At 39.3% G+C, this 20,484-nt stretch overlaps 1 protein-coding gene across 1 annotated transcript in view; it reads right to left on the bottom strand.

The window, feature by feature from the left end:
* Nucleotides 1-7,615: 7,615 nt before the first annotated feature.
* Nucleotides 7,616-20,484, bottom strand: part of LOC135210909 (transmembrane protein 201 homolog) — a 132,414-nt gene continuing 119,545 nt past the window's right edge. The window contains 1 exon segment of the mRNA XM_064243860.1: nt 7,616-10,844. Within this exon segment, the coding sequence (XP_064099930.1) occupies nt 9,791-10,844 (1,054 nt within the window). The 3' untranslated portion in view covers nt 7,616-9,790.

The raw sequence follows: 20,484 nt of genomic DNA, 5'->3' as shown, positions 1-20,484 counted from the left end.
GGGAGTGTCCTTATTATTTTTAGAATTGAATTTTACTTATTTTCTTCAGTCTTACGACCCTGAGCTGAGAGAATCGTGTCCACTTTAGTTTTTGAATTGGAACTTTTGATAATATTTTTGTTGCTGTACAAGGGAATTTTGCTTCTAGGACCTTTGCTATAATCTGGTGGCATGGCATAGTCTCGTACTAGTGACTTATATTGTTTTGTTTGGTTTTCTTGTAGGTTCCTTAGATTTCTGTGAAACTTTTTCGGAGAATAATTTTCTGAAGGGTCTTTACTGTGGTATAAACAATGGTTTCTTCTGAACTGGTAGTTTTCAGACATTTACTATTTGGACTAAGAAGGTTGTTCTCTTTCTTAGGTAAGGATGTTTCACTGTGTTCTTGGTCTCTCCTATCTCTGCTGGTCCAACTAGTTCTCTTAGTATTTCCTCACTTCAGTATTTTGTAGTTTGTTTTTCTCATGGATTATCCTTTGAGATATACTTTCTTCTTTCTTTTGGCATTTGTTAAGGTGTGTAAATTATCAGAGATATTCTCTCTCTGTTCAAGATCATCATCTACTACAAGGCTGGTCAGTACTTTGAACTTAATACTTAGCTCCCTGGTATAGTTTTTATCTGATTTTTCTACAGTTATTTGATTTCTGGTGTTAGAAGATTGGGTAGCTTGTGAGACATCATTGATATCATTTTGCTTTGGTGTTTGAGTGTATCTGCAAATGTTTTGCGGGGAAGCTGTATTCCTTCTTTCATGTTTTCCTTAGCCTCCTTAACTGTTATCCCAACTTTTCTTGATCTGATAAGGGCTTCTTGGAAGTATCTGAAATATACACATTCCCTTACATAAGCATGGTCCGAACAATTACAGTTAAAGCATTTTTTAGGGTTGGTGCATTCATCACAACTATGCTCCAAGGAGCCACATTTAAAGCATCTAGGCGAGCCCAAAGACTTAAATCGTTTTACTGTATGTTCAAATTTCAAGCAAACCTTACATTGCATAGGTTTTGGATGTTCTTCTTTAATTGCTCTTTCTTTGTTTTATATTTTCATATAGGTTGGAATTGTTTGCTGTGAAAAAATAATTTTAGCTATCATCAGACTTCTTCCAATTTCAACAGATTTCTCATAAACAATAACTGATTTAACATTTATGTTTTTGATCTTCCAGGACTTCTTTTAATATTTTACATACAGATTCATTGGTGTCATTTTCAATTTTAAGTTTATCCAGCAACATGGTTCCAGTTCTAATGTTATAATTAGCCTCGTCAGAAGCAATTACATGGTGAATTCCAAGTTTTGTAGTTTCGAGTGGTTTTTTTATTCTTGTTCAGATTTAGCTTTTACAATGATTTTGTCTTTTCCGAATGAGAATCTGGGATTGTCACAGCCAAGAATTTTCTTCAGTGAACTTTATATAACCAAGTCACTTAGAAGGGTTACTATTCACTTATTGTGAGTGTGATATACTGAGACCACAATGGAGGAGAAAAAATATCTAACATGGTTATTCTTTTAAATGTTCTCTTTTGAGATAGTGTGTTTGGTACATATGGCTCTAAAGTAGCCGTACTAAAGTTTTGGAGGGATTACATTCACAAGTCCTTTGAAGAAAGCACACGGTCATAACAGAAATAGAGGGGTTACCATATAACGTAGACTTAATTCATCCAGATATTCCCCATACCCATCATGGAGTCACACTTAAAGGATGGGTCATCCCTTTAATTAGGGTCGTCCTACGGATTACCAGATATACACCCTATCTCCAGTGCTAAGGCGTCACGATGTCCGTCGAGATCACGGTCCAGCACTGAGGATAGGGTTTGACATTAAACTTTCTCCTCACTCGACCACCTAGGGTACTAGAGTTCTACGGGTGAGGTGGCATGCCGTCCATCCTCACCCTCCTTCAAATCCCAAGAATGAGCGAGTCCTGTCCAAAACCAAGCCAAAAGTCATTAACATAAAATCCATACCTTATAGGAGGAGGATGCAGAAAGATTAAATGTTTTTAGTGAAAGGAAAAGGGCTGACTTATTTAGTTGGATCAACAGGTGAGCACCAAGGCCCAGCGAGAAAGCAGTTCCCACCAGGCATCAGAGCCCAGCTGCTGAACCCTAAGACCACCCAGATCCTTGGCAAGGCTCCAGCATCTGGGGGTCACCACCGAGTTACTGCAGCAATAGAACGATATTCAGTCTCCACAATACCATCCACCTGTTTATCATATGATACCTCAGCCAACTAACAAACGTTGTATACAAAAAATAACAGTATGTCATTGTATCTACTATTCTTACTTTTATGCTAGTCAATTTTTGATGTGCACACATGCTTCAAATTAATGGACATCTGACAGTCAAATGAGCCATACTTAATGCAACCTATCATATTCTGAAGAGCAATACCCAGAAAATTTAGAGTACCATGCCATTAAAGTGCTGACACAGATTAATGTATTTCAACTGTAAGAGATATAGGTTCAACACTTTCCACACAACAGGAACAAATACCTTGTCAGTAGATGCCTTTCTAATGATGCTGAATGGCGTAACAAGTATGGGGCTTTGTAATGGTAATTGCTGTATAGCAAAGAAAGATAAGGGAAAGGAAAACATATCTTCGAGAAATTCTGCAGCAAGGAGGCATTCGCACCTGTGTTGGAGGCGCTTGTTCTCGCGGTTGTTCTGGAATCGTCGGGCAACACGCGCCTAAGTGTCGTGAGAAACGCCACGACTTCTGATGCAATATTTTGATGCAATACTTCGTCGAGAAACTTCTAAATCGTTCCGGTAATCTCGGGAGTCTGTGACGTTCGCCGCAGGCCCCGCCCCCAGGATAAATATGACGGATGAAGTAGGAGGAGGGAGATCATCAGTTAGTCACAGAGTAAGAGATCATCAGTAAGAGCCACAGATCAGATTATCAGTAAGAGATCAGCAGCAGAGATCGTTAGAGAGAGATAAGAGAAGAAGGAACCAAGGACAAAAGGATCGGAGAGAAAAAGGCGCTCGAGAATTGGTTGAATTCTGGTCAAGTCGTCTTCAAGAGTGGACGACAGAGTTATTTCGACGTTGAGCAAGACGTCAGAGAAGAAACGTTCTGCTAGAGGTTTTGGGGAGTTCCTGACCTTTAAATATCAAGAGTAGACATTATTTTCTGCAATATGGAGGCAAGAAGGCATCTACCATTAGAGTTCTCTTTTGTGAAGCCATCGCTTAGAGTTGCAAAACTGGTCGACAAGTACTTTCATTACCTCACTGTTCCCCCAGTTCATGCAGTGTAAGATTTTACCTTTTTTATGTAAATAGGAGACACCATTCTGCATTTATCTTTGTTAGGAAGCTTGTAAATAAACCTTTGTGGGTTAGTGTTTCTTTCTATATTCATATCCCCAGTTTCAACTGTTGGTTAATTTTTTTTTTTTAATTTCATATCGAACCTGAAGTGGACCTCTCTCGGTTCGTAACATTGTGGCGACCTTTGCCAGTATATTTTGACACCATAACAGATTGAAACAGGGAGAATATAGAAAGAGCCAGAATGAGTGAGATGGTGAACGAGGTTATTGAGTCAGGTAAGCTCCTAGGTCTAGAGGGGAATGATCTCCGTGAGTAAGTTGAAAAGAAAGAAAGAGAAAAGTATGAGAGAGATAAAAGAGCAGCTGAGAGAGAGGAAAGAGCTGCTGAGAGAGAAATGCAACAAGAGAAAGAGAGAGAAGCAATGAAAATGCAGCAAGAGAGAGAAATGTTGATAATGCAGCAAGAAGAAAGAGAGAAGGAGCGTATGGACGAGTTGGAAATTGCTCGGTCAAAGGAAAGTACTCGTAACAGTTGGGCAGGCGAGAACGAAAACGGAGCTGATAGTTTAGGCATAAGTGCAGTTTTGAAATTAGTACCAAAGTTTGATGAGGAAGATGTAACGAAATATTTCATGTGTTTTGAGAAGTTAATGGAAAGAGTAGGTTCTCCTAAAGAAACATGGACTTTATATCTACAGTCAGTTTTGAGTGGTAGGGCGCTTACTGTGTATATGTCTAAGGAGGAATGTGATAATTATGATATCGTGAAAGAAACTGTTCTTAGCGCGTATAGGCTAGTACCGGAGGCGTACCGTAAGAAATTTAGAAATTTGGAATAAGATGAAAATATTACGTATGTAGAATACGGTAAGAAGTTAGAAAAGTTGTTTTTTTATTGTTTAACTTCTGCTAAAGTTGAGGATTTTGATAGTTTGAAGAACTTAGTGTTGTTAGAAAACTTAAAAGATAACGTATCCCCTGAGATTAAGCTTTATATAGAGGATAGGAGAGAAGTATCTTTTGCAGGAGCAACTAGGCTAGCTGACGAATATAGTCTAACTCATAATTTGAGTGTTAGTAAGAAAAGAAATGATCCTTTGTCTGGTAGAGTACAAAGCAGTAAAGGTTTCAGTTCTAGTAATAGCAATGCGAGTAAAAGTGACTATTCCTGTTATACACGCGGAAAACCAGGTCATACGTCTAAGGTTTGTAAGAGTAAAATGGCATCTAGTGGCTCAAAATTAACTTGTTTCCGATGTAATGGGAAAGGGCATTTAGCGAGAAATTGTGCAGTAGAAAGGAAGGACGGTAAGAAACCAGTATCGCTAGTTAACCTTTCGTCAAGTAGGAATGATGTGATGAGAGAAACTAGAACATTTTTTGGTGAATTTCTGTCAGAAGGCGTAGTTTCCTCTCTTGGAAGTGTGTTCGAGAATAGTAGTCTTACTTCGAGACACTGGAGCTGCTGTCTCACTGATTAGGAGAGAGAGTGTGCCGAACAGGGCGGAAATCAACATGGAAGAAAAGTTATGTTAGATGGATTTCCTAACACTTGTGTTCTTTGTCCTTTGTTGAAGTTGAATTTAGAAAGTCGGGTAGTGTCAGAAGTGAAACTTGCAGGTGTTGACAGTTTGCCCATCAAAGGCGTTGACATTATTATCGGTAATGACTTAGATTTATCCAAGAATGTGAATCCTGTTGTGAGGGATATTCCAGTGCCTGAAATGGTAGTAACTAGGTCAGGTTTAGATACAGACAGATTACGGTCATAATTTGTTCGTAGATTCGAACGAGAGTAAGTTCGTGGATTCGAACGAGAGTGAGTTCGTGGATTCGAACGAGAGTAAGTTCATGGATTCGAACGAGTGTGATAGAGGTGGCGAGGTTGATCTTGGTATGAATGTGGCTGAGAGACTGGACTCCATCGATGTTGACAGTGATAGCCAAACTAAAGGTGTAGCTGTCGTGAGTAACGTAGTAAATGTACCGGTATCTAGTACTAGTTACGTTGATGAATTAGGCTCTAACATTTTGGATAAGGATGAGTTAGTCAAGTTGCAGAGAGGATGAGAGACTAACCCGAATTTTTTAATGTGAGCTGGATGATGATCTCGAGGATATGTGTAAGGAAAGTTTTTGTTTAAAAGACGAAGTTTTGTGTCGTTATGTTCGACCCAAGTCAGGTAGTAAAGGGGAAATCACCAAACAATTAGTGGTTCCTAGGAAGCTTCGTGAGCTAGTTTTGAAGTTAGCACATGATGAGCAAGGACATTTGGGAGTAAATAAAACTTTCAAGTGTATCAGTAGGGCGTACTTTTGGCCTAAAATGAGAAGTGACGTGAAGAGGTATGTTTTAAGCTGTCATGAATATCAAATTGCCGGGAAACGGATTCAAGTAATTCCCAGTTCCGTTGTGTAATATTCCTTCAGTAGGCGAATCTTTTGGGAATGTATTTATCAATATGGTCGGACCTTTGTCTGTAAGGTTAGAGAAGATTGCACAACTAATCTAGAGTATTATAAAAACAATCTAAGAGATGGTTGGCAACTAGCGAAGGAGAACGGGAGTCAAGGGGGGACTAAACGGAAACATGATCTTAAGAGGGAAAGACACAAATTTCCGTTTACGAGATAAAGTTTTAGTACTAGTCCAGAAAGAAGGTTCCGCTTTACCTTATAAGTTCGAAGGTCCTTTTTCAGTGTTAGAGGAGAGGAGAAATGCACATTATGGAATTAATATGGGTAAGAGTAGATCTAGCAGTGTCAGTGAATGTAAATTTGCTTCAGAATTATAAAGAACGCCCCGTACCATGGCCACCGCCAGTGTTTGATGTGACGGTGTTACCGAGAGAAATTAATTTTGAGAAAACGCAAGAGCTGTTTTAGCATTTCAAAGTTTTAATCAGAGATCAGAAAACGGAAAAAGTAAGAGAAAAGGATAATGTGATAGCTAATAGCCTCTCTTAAGAGTTTTCAGAATGAGTAGCCTAATGACCATTTTCTGTTTTCGCACGGATGAGTGTGTGAGTGGAAAAGCGTGCATGTTTGATTGGATTAGCTTTATGCAGAATTGTTCCCCTGCTGTTTAATTCTTGTTCCTCTTTAGAAAAAATAAAATTAGTTTTCATTTTTTCTCCTTTTGGGGGGACGTGTAATGGTAAGTGCTGTATAGCAAAGAAAGATAAAGGGAAAGGAAAACGCATCTTCGAGAAATTCTGCAGCAAGGAGGCATTCGCGCCCGTGTTGGAGGCGCTTGTTCTCGCGGTTGTTCTGGAATCGTCGGGTGTGTTGTGGAGCGCAACATGCGCCTTAGTGTCGTGAGAAATGCCACGACTTCTGATGCAATACTTCATCGAGAAACTTCTAAATCGTTCCGGTAATCTCGGGAGCCTGTAACGTTCGCCGCAGGCCCCACCCCAAGATGCTGTATAAATATGACGGATGAAGTAGAGGGGAGATCATCAGTAAGAGCCACAGATCAGATTATCAGTGAGAGATCAGCAGCAGAGATCGTCAGAGAAGATAAGAGAAGAAGGAACCAGGGCAAAGGATCAGAGAAAAAGGCGCTCGAGAATTGGTTGAATTCTGGTCAAGTCGTCTTCAAGAGTGGACGACAGTGTTATTTCGACGTTGAGCAAGACGTCAGAGAAGAAACGTTCTGCTAGAGGTTTTGGGGAGTTCCTGACCTTTAAATATCAAGAGTAGACATTATTTTCTGCAATATGGAGGCAAGAAGGCATCTACCATTGGAGTCCTTTTGTGAAGCCATCGCTTCAAGTTGCAAAACTGGTCAGCAAGTACTTTCATTACCTCACTGTTCCCCCAGCTCATGCAAATATGAGACACCATTCTGCATTAATCTTTGTTAGGAAGCTTGTAAATAAACCTTTGTTGCGTTAAGTGTTTCTATATTCGTATCCCCAGTTTCAACTGGTTAAATTTTTTTTTTTTCTAATTTCATATCGAACCTGAAGCGGACCTCTTACGGTTCGTAACAGGCTTCCACCCCATCTGCAAGATACTCACTTAGGAAAATAATGGAAGAATCCAAGCATCCTGGGTGCTTAAGTAAATCATGGTACACTTCATGACTGTATGGGCATTGGAATATTGCTAATGCACTTTATTTCATAATCTGACAAACTATTTTTTAGTAAGCCCAAACCATAGAAAAGATCATTTAGGTTCCTGTCATAGCAGCCTACACAAAAAGTAAACAAAATACAGCTATCCCACAGCCTCTTTATTTCCTTAAGTTTCAAATACATATCAATTGCCACAAGGATATCAATTTGAAAACTCTAAAATGTTTAAATGATTTATTATAACACTGTTATATAAAATTGCTTATTTTCAAGCCAATTCTTTAAAATTTGGAGGAGAAATGTCTATTAGGGCACTAGTAATTCTGGTAATCAAAAGGTAAAAAATTTTTTACATAGAGTTCTTCCATTTTACTTGAGAACATTACACACACAATAAAACCTATTTCATACATATAACAATGAAACAAACATTACAGTTGAAGGAAAATGCAAAAGAATACTATGAGACATGAAAAATCTTTATAAAAAGATATCTTGTTTAACAAACCTGAATAACAGAAAAAAACTACACTGGCAGTGAAATAGCTGAGCCCATTATGTACAAAAAATTAGGAACACTCCAACCTCAGCAAGAGTTGGACAAATAAATTAAAAATGCACACCAACAAAAACTGATCTAATCCATTTACACTACATTTAAATCTAGAGAACTTGCTATCCTTAAAAAACAAATGCATTTATGTCGACTAGCAATCCCCTTTCTCTCTAAAAAAGAAAAAACTACTAATATTCCCTATGAACTTAAGTACATTATTTTGGTCCCTTACTTGAATGAAGATTTGAAAAATTAATGGCTTTTCCTCAAAAGTAACAAGAGTATAATTATAATTACATTTGCCTGAAACCAACTTTGTAACAATGATTACAGGTACATTGTAACAATGATTACAGGTACAAGACAAATACAGAAAAAGTAAATTCCTGGCTTCAGTTAAAACCCATTGGCAATTAATAAATGAAAGACAAGGTTCTATTGTATTAATTAAAAAATGACTGAGCCAAGGCCACTGAATTAACCTATGTTACATGGAAGCTACAGTTCAGATAATGCTAAAGTTGTATAATTTCTATGGGGCAATAACAACACTTGAGATACATTTTGTCAATCAGTTTTTCAAAGTCCATTGTAACTGGCACAAAATTTACACAACTATTATGGAGTCTGAAACCAATAAAATACTTTACAGTCATCTGTCACATCCTATATCAACAATGGCAAAAGTAATTGATGTGAAAATTTGGCAAAAATAATTGATGTGAAAATCCTATGATGATGAAATTGACACCCAATCAATAGTAGTCCATACAAAAAACCAATTTTCTAAAAAAAAATTTCCTGCCAAGCCAATCTGCTGCGAAGAATTCAAAATATCAAAACATCACTACAGGCTACAACACACTGACATTAAGTTTTCATCTGACTTAGATCAAACCAGCGTGGTTATATCATGAGAAGTACATAACAGCAATGAAGTGTGAAGCAATAATGCCTGAAATATCTTGCCTAAAATTACTGTTATCCAGATTTTACATCAAGCAAGTCACTTTCCACATACAATATAACATTGTATGTTCACTTCTATGATGTTAAATTGCTATCCAATTTTACTTGATAGAAACCAGTGCTAAGTAGCAGACACATGTATTACATTATGGATGATGCACAAAATTTTAATTCATAGAAATTTAAACTAAGACACCTTGCAACAAGCCCTACCACAGTAAATCTCGTATGTTGTTCAGATAGGTAGTTACTATGAAGGCAGCAAACCATACTAGCACTTCACAACTAAAATCCTGTCTACTCACTTGAATTTAGTAACTATATGGGCTATGTGCAATGCATAAACTTTTCTTACAAGATATATAAAGCTTGACTCAAAGGCTGACCCGATATGAAAAGCCATGGCTCATGTATGCAGGATTATTGTTACTCAGTACATAGCAATTACTTGTACCTTTTAGAACTTCAACTAGTCTAAAAACTAATTATTCCATGGCTTGCTTAAATAAATTTACCATTCCCATGAGAATTGGGAGAACAGATTTGTCATTACTAAGGATAAACTATTTGTAAGGAAAAAAATAACCGATTTGATACATATGTTAAACAATTACTGAGAAATAGTGATAACATTTTAAGTATTTTTATTGTCATACTTTTAAAACAATTTTATATTTTAGCTAAGAATAATAGTTTTAAAAAATCAGCAAAAAATAAAAATTACAATATCATACCAAATTGTCTATTGTACAACATTGTTTGAAGTTTCTACAAAATTTACTAACCTAACGATTTACAAATATCTACAACTTTGTTTCAAAAAGAATAATCGATCTCCAGAAATTTTGCTTCTTTATCTTAAGCTTTATATCATTTAGATCCAAAAATATTTACACCCGAATGTGAAAGAAGCAGAATCACAAGAAATCCATTAGCAGCAAAGCTCATTCCAAGAAAAAAAGCAAACCATGGACTACGGTGATTTCCAAAAGAACACAGCTTAGTTTCATTACTAACTGGCACGACACTTTGTGAATGACGCTCATGGTTATCAAAATTTCTGCTACTTAGAGAAAAATTGGAGTTCTCACTAATATTCCCCAGGGCATCTTGAAACAAACAGGTTGTACTGCCAGTAGGTGATGGAGGGGTCTTTTGTAGTGAAGAACCAGAAAAAACTGAAGCACAGCTATACAAAGACTGTACATCACTCCTTGCCTGTCCACGGCCATAACTGCACTGCGATACAGAGTCAGATGGTTTTATATTAACTGAGGGGACCCACGATTTGTAAGCAGGTTCTGAAAACACAGAACCTCGTTCAAAGTCACCACAGACAGACCCATGACGTGAATTTGGAAGACTAAAAGGCCCATGACTACTACTGTAAGGAGCAAGTCCATTACTAAGAGATATGTACCCAGAACTCTGACTGGAGGATCGTGAGAGAGGAAATGCATGAACCTGGTTTTGGTGGATAGAAATAGGTTTGGCTGCAACATGAGCAGCAAGATCACGAGGGCTTGTAGGACTACCCCAATAGCCTCCAGCAACCCAAGATGACTGTGTTATATTTTTAGTACTAATCCTTGGTGGATTTACATTTCTCTGAATACAATAAGTATCATTAATTTTAGGATTATAACCAGGTTTGTCGGAGAATAAAGCTCGTGGTGAAAACGGGGTAGGGGGATGTATATGTCCAGATTTGTAAGGGGTGCTAATTTTAAGGCTCTCTAGTCCAGAATCAATGTTTGCATCTATTGATGAAAAATTATTTTTGGGGGGAATTGGAGTTGAAGTTAAATCTCGAGAACTAGGAGTAGGCATTGCTGTTAGATCTCTAAGGTCATCACTGAGACTAGCATCAACTGTACGACGAGATTCATCATGACTGGAACTGGATAGATCACTCCCCACACTCCTGGAAAAAAAATGAAAAGGAACATTAAAAAACCTTTCAAAATTCTACATAGATTTCTAATGAAATGAAACAACATGGTATCAAATGCTGCGACATCAAGCTTAGTAAGAAATTGAACAGGAAACATGGTTAAATTACCAGCTGCTGCTTATTTCATACTAACCACATCCCAAAAGTGAGAGGACTTGTCCACTTACATCCTCGTATGGCTATTCCTCTTCCAGAGAAAACCCCCTGGTCTACAATTACTTAATTTTGTAACAGGAAACCCTGTAGAGGGGGTAGCCCTCTCAGTGTGCCTCATCTGGCACACTGCAGGCATTGCACTGCTTACTTCTTTACAGCATCCCTTGAGCCTCTAGCTCCCATCTCTCTCTTTTTCTGTACCTCCATTCATATTCTCTTTATTCCATCTGACTTTCCCCCTTCTCCTAACAAATGTTTCACAGTACATGTGAGGTTTTCCTCCTGTTATACCTTCCAAACCTTCTTACTGTCAATTTCCCTCTCAGTGCTGAATGACTGCACAGGTCCCAGCACTTGGTCTTTGGCCTTAATTCCATGTACATTCCACTTCAAATTGTAACAGGAAAAATCAATCTTAACATATGTCCTCTGTAACTGAGCATATTTTCAAAAACTTAAAAAAAAAACTTAAAAGTTTGTATATAATTTGCATTAAAAGTTAAAAAAAATGCAATAGTAGTATTAATTTCTCATACATTTAAAATTTAATTAACAAGTAACAACTAACTACTTCATAAAAGATGCTGCATTGCAGGTTAATGGCAACATTTAAGACTAACAATGAAAATTTAATTTTTAAAAGGCACTATAGTACTTCCACACAGACTCCATGGCTTACTAAACCATGCACATCCCAAAAATTATTCTCCTAAAACATCAGTGAACCCAGAATCTGTGACTCATAAAACATTAGTGATCCCAGAATCTCTTACCTTAATTTCAATTTCGTAAAATATTCACAGCAAAAATTATTATGGTTAAAAATACATACATACATACATAGTACTGTGTGACTTAGTTACATACATGAAAATAATCCAGTTCCCCCATAAGTATATGGTCATGCACCACCCTCAAGTATTCAGTAATGCAAATTTTCTTTCATACAGTTTTCTTTTTACAAGGGAAACAACTGTATGTAAAATCACTATGGAGAAAGAGAAAGAAGAAAATAAGTATGAACATTAAAATGACAAATTTGTAACTAATCTGTATTTTTCATAACTAACAAACCTGAGGTCTCAACATTAGGATGATAATACTAGCGCCAAGCTGGAAACCGGTAGAATTAAAATTAAACTTGTGAGATCCAGGGACTATTGGCATCTATACCAGGTCACCAGGCATGTATTACCCAGAATGCCCTTGGCGTCCCGTGACCCGCCAGTTACACTTCCAACCCAGTTTTGACTGCTAGAGAGGTGGTTCGAGGTGGGCCTTTAACTGTCAAGACCTCAGGTTTATTAGTTATGAAAAATACAAATTAGTTACAAATTTGTCATTTGTTCTTATACGAAACAAACCTTCAGTCTTAACATTAGGATAGACTTATTGGTGGGAGGTAAGACTATAACTGACTGGGAATTTGCCACCTTTATTCATTTCTGAATATTAGGAGTATTCCAAGACAATGGACTATTAACCCTTGAACTAAAGATATAAGAGAATCTATTGGTTTCCCTCACTGGGTGCTCATACCATGCCATGGTTTATTACACTGTGGAAGATGGAGAACACTCCATGCTCCTAAACCACTCTTGTCCCTTGTATCTGGATCTATTATCACCCCTCTCTTCCCTATTACCGAGAGGAGTGTGTTGCTATTGAAAAGTATACTATACTCTAGAATATTTTGACAGTAAGGCTGACCACCTCACCTGCATCTAGTCCGTTCCAGCTTATGATGGTACTCTCCTTCATACTGCCCATAGGTAAAGGAGTAGAAAGAAAGTAGTAAAGAAGAAAGATCAGTCATCCCATTCATTCTACTTTCACACCTTCATCTTAGACTAGACACAAACTGACCCACCAGGTGTACCGGATGAGTTATGATGATGAATTAGCTGAGCAGTCCAATGAATGACGAAGATATGACTGCACAGCTAAGCAGAGGAGTTGCATCTCCTCTGAGGGTGCCTCTTCACCTTCAGGAGATGCTTCAGGAGGCAGTTCTACAGGCATTTCAAGAGGCACTACAGGCAATTCAGGAGGCTTTGGAGGGTCTTTCTTTGCACGTGTGATGTACATGGTGATTGGCAGCTGCTGTTGTTGCCTCTTCTTGGTAGTGAGGGCTTGATTATAGGGCTCCAATACCTCATCAAGAATTTTGGAAAACTTTTCAGGAGCGCTTCATATAAGGATCCCATGTTGCCACAAACTCCTAGACATCATTGATCATTCTCCTAACATGAGAAAGGTATGCTAAAGTCAGGCTGCTGCCTCCTGTTCCTCTCCTGAACCTGGAGTGTCTTCTTCCTTGCTGACAAACTTCATCAAGTCTTCCAAATCCTGGTCTGTCAGGGGTCAGAGTGGGCATCAATGAGGGTGCCGACTTCATCCTCGGTGATATCCTCAAAGCCTTCGCCACCAAGAATTCTCGCCAACTGGACCACCTTATTAATGGCAGAATGCTGGATTTCTTGAGGAGAGAAGCCCGTATAATTATGGACACAGTCCAGCCACAACTTACTCCATTATGCATTCAGGGTCTCCTTCATGTCCTCCAGCGACCAGTCGATGACAGACACGTAGCAATCGTGAATTTATGCCAATAAGCTTTCAGCGTAAATTCACTTTCCCTGTCCATTGTACCAACAAGGTGCTGAAAGCAGTTCCTGGTGTAGAGTGCCTTGAAGGCACAGATCACACCTTGGTCCATAGGCTGGAGGAGAGGTGGTGGTGGGAGGGAGGAACTCAAGCTGGACCCCCTTATAATAAAGATCAAGAGGGTGGCCACCAGCAATATTGATAATCAGCAACACCTTGAACTCCATGTCCAAATTGGCCAAGTAGTATTGCCTAAATTGAGGAATGAACCTTTGATGGACCTGTAAAGACTTTGGTGATCCAGGCCTTGGGATTGGGCATCCAGAACACTGGCAGCATTACCTTGTTCTTATTTTTGAGTGCCCTGGGATTTGCAGCCTTGTAAATGAGGCCTGGTTTCAGCATAAAGCCAGCTGCATTCCCACACATCAAGAGGGTCACCGTCCTTTTGTGCCTTGAATCCAGAGGCTTTAACTTTGTCCTTCATTAAATATGTCTGGGAGGCATCATTTTCCTGAACAGATCAGTTTCATCCATACTGAAGACCTGTTCTGGGCAGTATCCTTTCCCCTGCAGGATTTTCTTGAAGGTCCCTGGATATTTCGTGGCTGGTTGCTTCCCCCATGTAGGGAAAGACTTCAGGTGGAGCCTTTTCTGGAACCAGTGGAACCATCCTTTGCTCACCAGGAGCTGGTTCATCAAACTGAAGAATTCCAATTCCCTTTCTTCACCTTCTGTAGCAGTTGATAGCTGCTGGAAGAGCTGTCACGCTTCCTCGCGTATGAGAGTCAAGGGACACGTTCTTCTCATGACAGTCCTTGATCCAGTACATGAGCGCAGATTCCATTTTCACAATTGTTTTATCTCTCTGTCGACACCGCTTTTTCTGTACCAAAGCATGTCATGCTTACACTTTTTCTGATTTCTCTTTTTTTTGTATTTCACTGTGCTCTCGTTCATGTTGAAATGGCAGCCAACCGTGGTGAAACTCTCTGCCCTCCTCCAACATATCGAGAACTTTCACCTTCACGTCGAGCTTCATGACAGATTTCTTTCTTTTAGGCTCTTGGCTGGAAGCCTTAGAAGGAGCAGGGTACTTTTTAGGGGCCATTTTTGGCAAGATTCACAGATATTTGCCAATACGTAAAGCAGCTCTGCAATTATGTTAGCGTATATCAGTAACTTTCAACGCCATGAGGCTGATGGAGAAATGCGCGATACCCACAATTCAATCTTCATGAGATGGGACTCAAGAGTTTTATCCAATCAATTTCAAGTGCACAGCCAATGAGTGACAAGGAAAATGAATGCTGCTCCTGGATTGGCTGCTCTGCTGACAACAGCCAATAGCATGACAAGTATCATTTCATCAGGGTACTGCTTTAAGAGGGAATCATATAGGTTTACTATCTGCGGAAAGTTGGTTTGGGTGAAGCATCTTTTACAAAACACCAATTATGTTACTGAAAATTTTCTGTGATTACAGTAACTTATTACAGAACTGTAATATTTGAAGATTAATAAATCTTTTTCTCATCATAAAACTTGTATTTAGTCATGAAAATACTGTTAGTATGTATGCATGAAAATACTGCATACCGTAAACAAAAACATACATACCTTGCTATTCTCGTTATCTACGTATTTTAGATATGCTCTGCGTACATACTTATAGTATCATCCTAAAACACTTTATGTGCATACAACAATCATATTAAGATCTCTTAAAACATTTCATAAAATGTACACTCTGCGCAAAATATCAATGCACATACTGTACCCACTTGACTCAATACATACAGTTCAATGTTCTTTCGTTTGTGCGTTTTTTGCGTGTTCAGTATGATACGTATACACTACTACAGACTAAGAATTATTCTTTCAAATGTCCAGTAAATGTTCTGCTTCTCCTATGGCTTCTGGCAAAGAGCCTAAGTGTCAGAGGCTCATACTGTTAATGACAAATGAGGAAAAAACAGACAAGATTGTCATGTTCTGAGAGGGCAGAAGTAATGGAGAAGTAGCAGCCCATTACCACATGACTGAAAGTGCAGTCATCCACAACGAGAACAAGTATGAGCAGGGCAAAATACTTTGGGAGGCCATTCTTGGACAAAAACTCACCTCCCTCTTTAGTATGGTTAACCCACCAACGGACTAGGTGTTGGTGGACCAGGCCTTTGAAAATTTTCATGGTCTACAATTTGAATAGGAATGTTAGGGAGATACAGACAACAGTCAAGTCATAAGACAAAAATAAAGAAAGGGCCACAACTTTAATCAATACTATTAGTGAAATAGTGAAGCCCTGTCGTAACTTGTTTGTGCAGATGTACAATTACCTCAAGTGAGGATATGTAACTCCTCTACTTTGCTGTGCAGTCTATCTTCATCATCAGTCATCAGGCTGCACAACTTTACTAATCATCATCTATAATCAACATTCGTCATCAATAAGTGCCGGATGTTTTAATATTATTATAATATTTAATGTCACATATTATACAGCAAATAACATGAAAATACAGATTATTGCTGTAAGAAAAAATCTGCAAATGAGAGTTGGCAAATCCAAAGAATGTAAATACAGGGGGGATCCACTGTGGTGTTTCACTATCTCCGGCAGCTAGACTTCGAAATTGGCAGTAGCGCTATTTTGTTCTGGTTAGGAGACTTCCCCTCCACCACCAGGGAAGCATGGAACCAACCCAAAAACTTATCATAAAAATATAATTTTTCTGTATGCAACTTACAAAGTGATTACATAGCTGAATCCCACATTTTAGGAGGTGGGATCACATGGATATACAACATTACAAATCCTCTAAGGGATGAGATGCACAAATAGAAAAAATACTGCTAGCATTAGGTTAAAATGCTTGTTGGTTCTTTACCTGTTAAGACAGCTGTACAGATAATTACAGCCTTTGGATGGCGCTCATCTTGAGTTGTAGAGACGTGGTGGCATAGCCATAGGTTGTTTTCTACTACAGTGGGTTACATTGCAGCTAAGGAAAGTCCATAGCAAGCAAGGAGCCACAGTACAATGCCCCTATCCAGGCCTTAGTAACACAACACATAGAAAATGCCAGATTAAATATAGTTGCCAACACTAAATATTAAAAACCTAACACCCAACCAATAAAAAGCACTGGTGGGTGCTCCAAGTAACTAGTACCACCAGGCTTCCCTTGTGACTTGACAACCTTCATCATATAGAAGAGAACAAAGGGTAGGAAGAAAAGACTTCCTATACAACCTCACCCACCACTGTGCCAGCTGCTGAAAACGGACCTAAAATACTGCAATTTTCGTAAATGGTCTCAATATCATGGAAGTAATGGGACACAAACACTGACTTGATTTCCAATGTATAATACTTGAACAATAAAACCAGAGAGATTACGTTTAAAAGAGAGAGAAGTAGCAACACTCCTACTTTATGAACTTTCACTTTCACAGTATTATGGTCAGATTTATTAATCTGTGAGTGAGCTTCCACTATCAGGTCCCTCAGAAAAAATAGCAATGCATTTTAGGATAGGAGCCGTGATGGGTTTTATCTGATCTGAACACGACAGGTGATCAAAAATGCCACGAACCTTCTCCTTATGACAAAGATAATATTTTAAGGCTCTGACTGGACATAAGGTCCTTTCCTCTTCTCCTGCCCATATTATATCTGAATGAAAGATTTTTCATTGTGAGGGACCAAGGCCATGGTTCAGATGGCAACTTGGTTTTTGCTAGGAAACCTAAGAGTAAAAGAACATACAGCATTACCTTGAGAAAAGCCGACCATTTTATCCATTGCATGTAGTTCATTTACTCTTTTGGCAGTGGATAAGGGTATTAAAAGTTGTTGTCCTTGTGAAGCCTCCGAAAGATGCAGAATTAAGAGGCTCAGAACATGGCTCTGAGCGCCATTTAAATCCCACATCCAGGTTTCAAGATACAGCTTTACTTTCCTTTTGCTTTGTCATGTCAAAAGATCTTATGAGATCTGAAAGGCCTATGTTGGCAGAGGTCAATACCCCTATGCTTAAATACAGAGTTCAGCATAGCCTTGTATCCTTTAATAGTAGATGTAGACAAGCCCCTTGAAGATCTGAAATATAGCCAAAAACCTGTGATTTCTGCTATAAAGACAGCCCTCGGTTAGCAGCCTAATCACTTACCAGCAATTTGGTTGTATGGCAGTTGTCAACTATATTCATATAAAAATATGGTATTTTTTACCGCACAATTTTTGGTTAACAGCGAGGCTATATGAGGGCCTCAGAACCAGCGAGTCGTATATGCCACTTTTTAAAAAATGAGTAAATTGGCCTCAAAGTTTATCATTCATTACTCTGCTTCTAAGAAAGATATCGATTTAAACTTAGTTTCATATGAAAGCTATACTCTTTATAAGTTTTTTGTGAAAATTTGAAAAAAATTATTGGGTGCGCTTGCGCGCTAGCATTCAAAATGTCTGCCAAACTCCCATTTTTTTTTAATATTTGAGTCATAACAAGCACTTAAACCATAATTGAATGTGTTAAACGATAATAAAGTGTTATCATATTGTTGTAATAATGATGATGATATTAATAAGAGTAATAGTAATAATACTGGTAATAATAATGATAATAATACTATTAATAATAATATTGATAAGTAATAATAGTGTGCTGAAAAGACGATACATTTTTGTGATAAGAAACCAAGTACAGTAAGTCCTCGGGTTACGCCGGTCTCGACTTACGATGTTTCGTGGTTACGAACGCGCCCCCATAAAAATATAAAAAATAATATTTTGCGTCGTTCCGTCTTACGCGGTTTAGCGTCGTAAGCGACGTAAACAAACGCGAACTAGTTCCGGGCTTACGGCGGAAGAATACGCTTTGTGGGGGAGAGGATGGCGTCGCTTCGCTACACTCATTCCTCGCCCATACGCCATTTTGGTTGTTTACACTGCCTCTCTCTCCCTCGTGTTGTATCGTTTTTGTAACTTTTTGCTCTTTGTTATGGCTCCCAAGCGCAAGGCAGACTCTTCTGATGGTAGTGCATCAAAGAAAAGAAAGGCCATCACCATGGAAATTAAAGTGGACATTATAAAGCGATCTGAGAAGGGAGAAACGCCAACAAACATTGGCCGCTCGCTTGGCCTTAGCCGTTCGACCGTTGCTACCATTATCAAAGATAAAGAGCGCATCGTTGAACATGTGAAAGGATCTGCTCCTATGAAAGCGACAGTGATAACTAAGCAGCGTAGTGGTCTAATAATTGAAATCGAAAGGTTATTGGTGCTTTGGTTGGAAGACCAAAATCAACGGCGTATCCCAGTCAGCCTTATGGTGATTCAGGAGAAGGCAAAAAGATTGTTTGAAGCGTTGAAAAAAGAAAAGGGGGAGGGAAGTGAAAGTGAAGAGTTTGTGGCTAGTAGGGGTTGGTTTATGCGATTTAAGGCTCGGGCCAATTACCATAACCTTAAAGTGCAAGGTGAAGCTGCTAGTGGGGATGAGAAAGCAGCGAGTGAATTTCCTAAAGCGTTGTCTGAGATAATTAAGGAGGGGGGTTATTCTGCTCAGCAAGTGTTTAACGTAGACGAGACAGGTTTGTTTTGGAAACGTATGCCTAACCGCACTTACATCGCCAAGGAGGAAGAAGCCAGCAACCCGGTCATAAAGCCAGCAAGGAGAGGCTAACTTTACTTCTTGTGTAATGCTGCTGGCGACTTCAAAACTGAAGCCCTTGTTGGTGTATCAGGCTGAAAATCCAAGGGCACTCAAGGGCATTTGGAAGGGTCAACTACCAGTAATTTGGAAGTCCAACAAGAAAGGCATGGGTGACACTTGCAGTGTTTTGAGGACTGGTTCGTAAACCATTTTGTTCCAAGTGTGGAGCGGTATTGCGCCTCCAAGGGTATCCCCTTTAAGGTGTTGCTAGTGCTGGACAATGCCCCTGGACACCCTGCCCAGCTGGGAGACTTCAACCCTAATGTCAAGGTGGTTTACCTTCCACCTAATACCACGGCCCTTTTACAGCCTATGGACCAAGGAGTGATTGCTTCGTTCAAGGCCTACTACCTACGAAGGACAATTGCTATGGCTTTACAGGCAACTGAAACCAAGAAGGACTTGACTCTGAAGGACTTTTGGAAATCCTACAACATCCTTGATGCTGTAAAGAACATTGCTAATTCCTGGGAGGAGGTTAAGCAAACAAACATGAATGGTGTCTGGAAGAAAATTTGTCCTCAATTTGTGAATGATTTCCATGGGTTTGAGGACACAGTTCAGCTAGTTGTCAAGAACGTTGTTGCCCTGAGTAAAGAAATCAATTTGGAGATGGAGGTTGATGATGTTACAGAGCTGCTGGAGTCTCATGGCGAGGAGTTATCTGCTGAGGACCTGATACAACTGGAGAAGCAGATGATAGAGGAAGAAGAAGAAGCACCCACCCCAGAGCCTAAGGCTTTCACAAGGCAGGACTTGACAAGAGGTTTTGCAGAGTTGCAGCAAGCGTTGTCAACTTTTGAGGCTCAGGATCCCAACTTGGACAGGTTCACTAGGGTTTCCAGAGGCGTCATGGATTTGATGCAGTGTTACAAGGAGATCTTGGATGAAAAGAGGTCGCTCTCTGTTCAGACTAACCTGGAGCAGTATTTTAGGAAGGTAGAGAGGCCTGCAGGAGATCCTGTACCCTCTACCTCAGCTGCCTCTGCTAATCCAGACTCGCCTGCCCCACAATCTCCAGCACCTTCTGAATGTTCTGCTAACCCAGACTCACCTGCCCCAGTATCTCCAGCACCTTCTGTAGGTTCTGCCTCACCTAAAGACTCACCTGCCCCAGCATCTCCAGT

This window comes from Macrobrachium nipponense, chromosome 4 (assembly GCF_015104395.2).
Source record: "Macrobrachium nipponense isolate FS-2020 chromosome 4, ASM1510439v2, whole genome shotgun sequence".
Classification (NCBI taxonomy): Eukaryota; Metazoa; Arthropoda; class Malacostraca; order Decapoda; family Palaemonidae; genus Macrobrachium; species Macrobrachium nipponense.
Note: the sequence above shows the minus strand (reverse complement) of the source record. Positions and strands in the feature narration are given on the sequence as shown.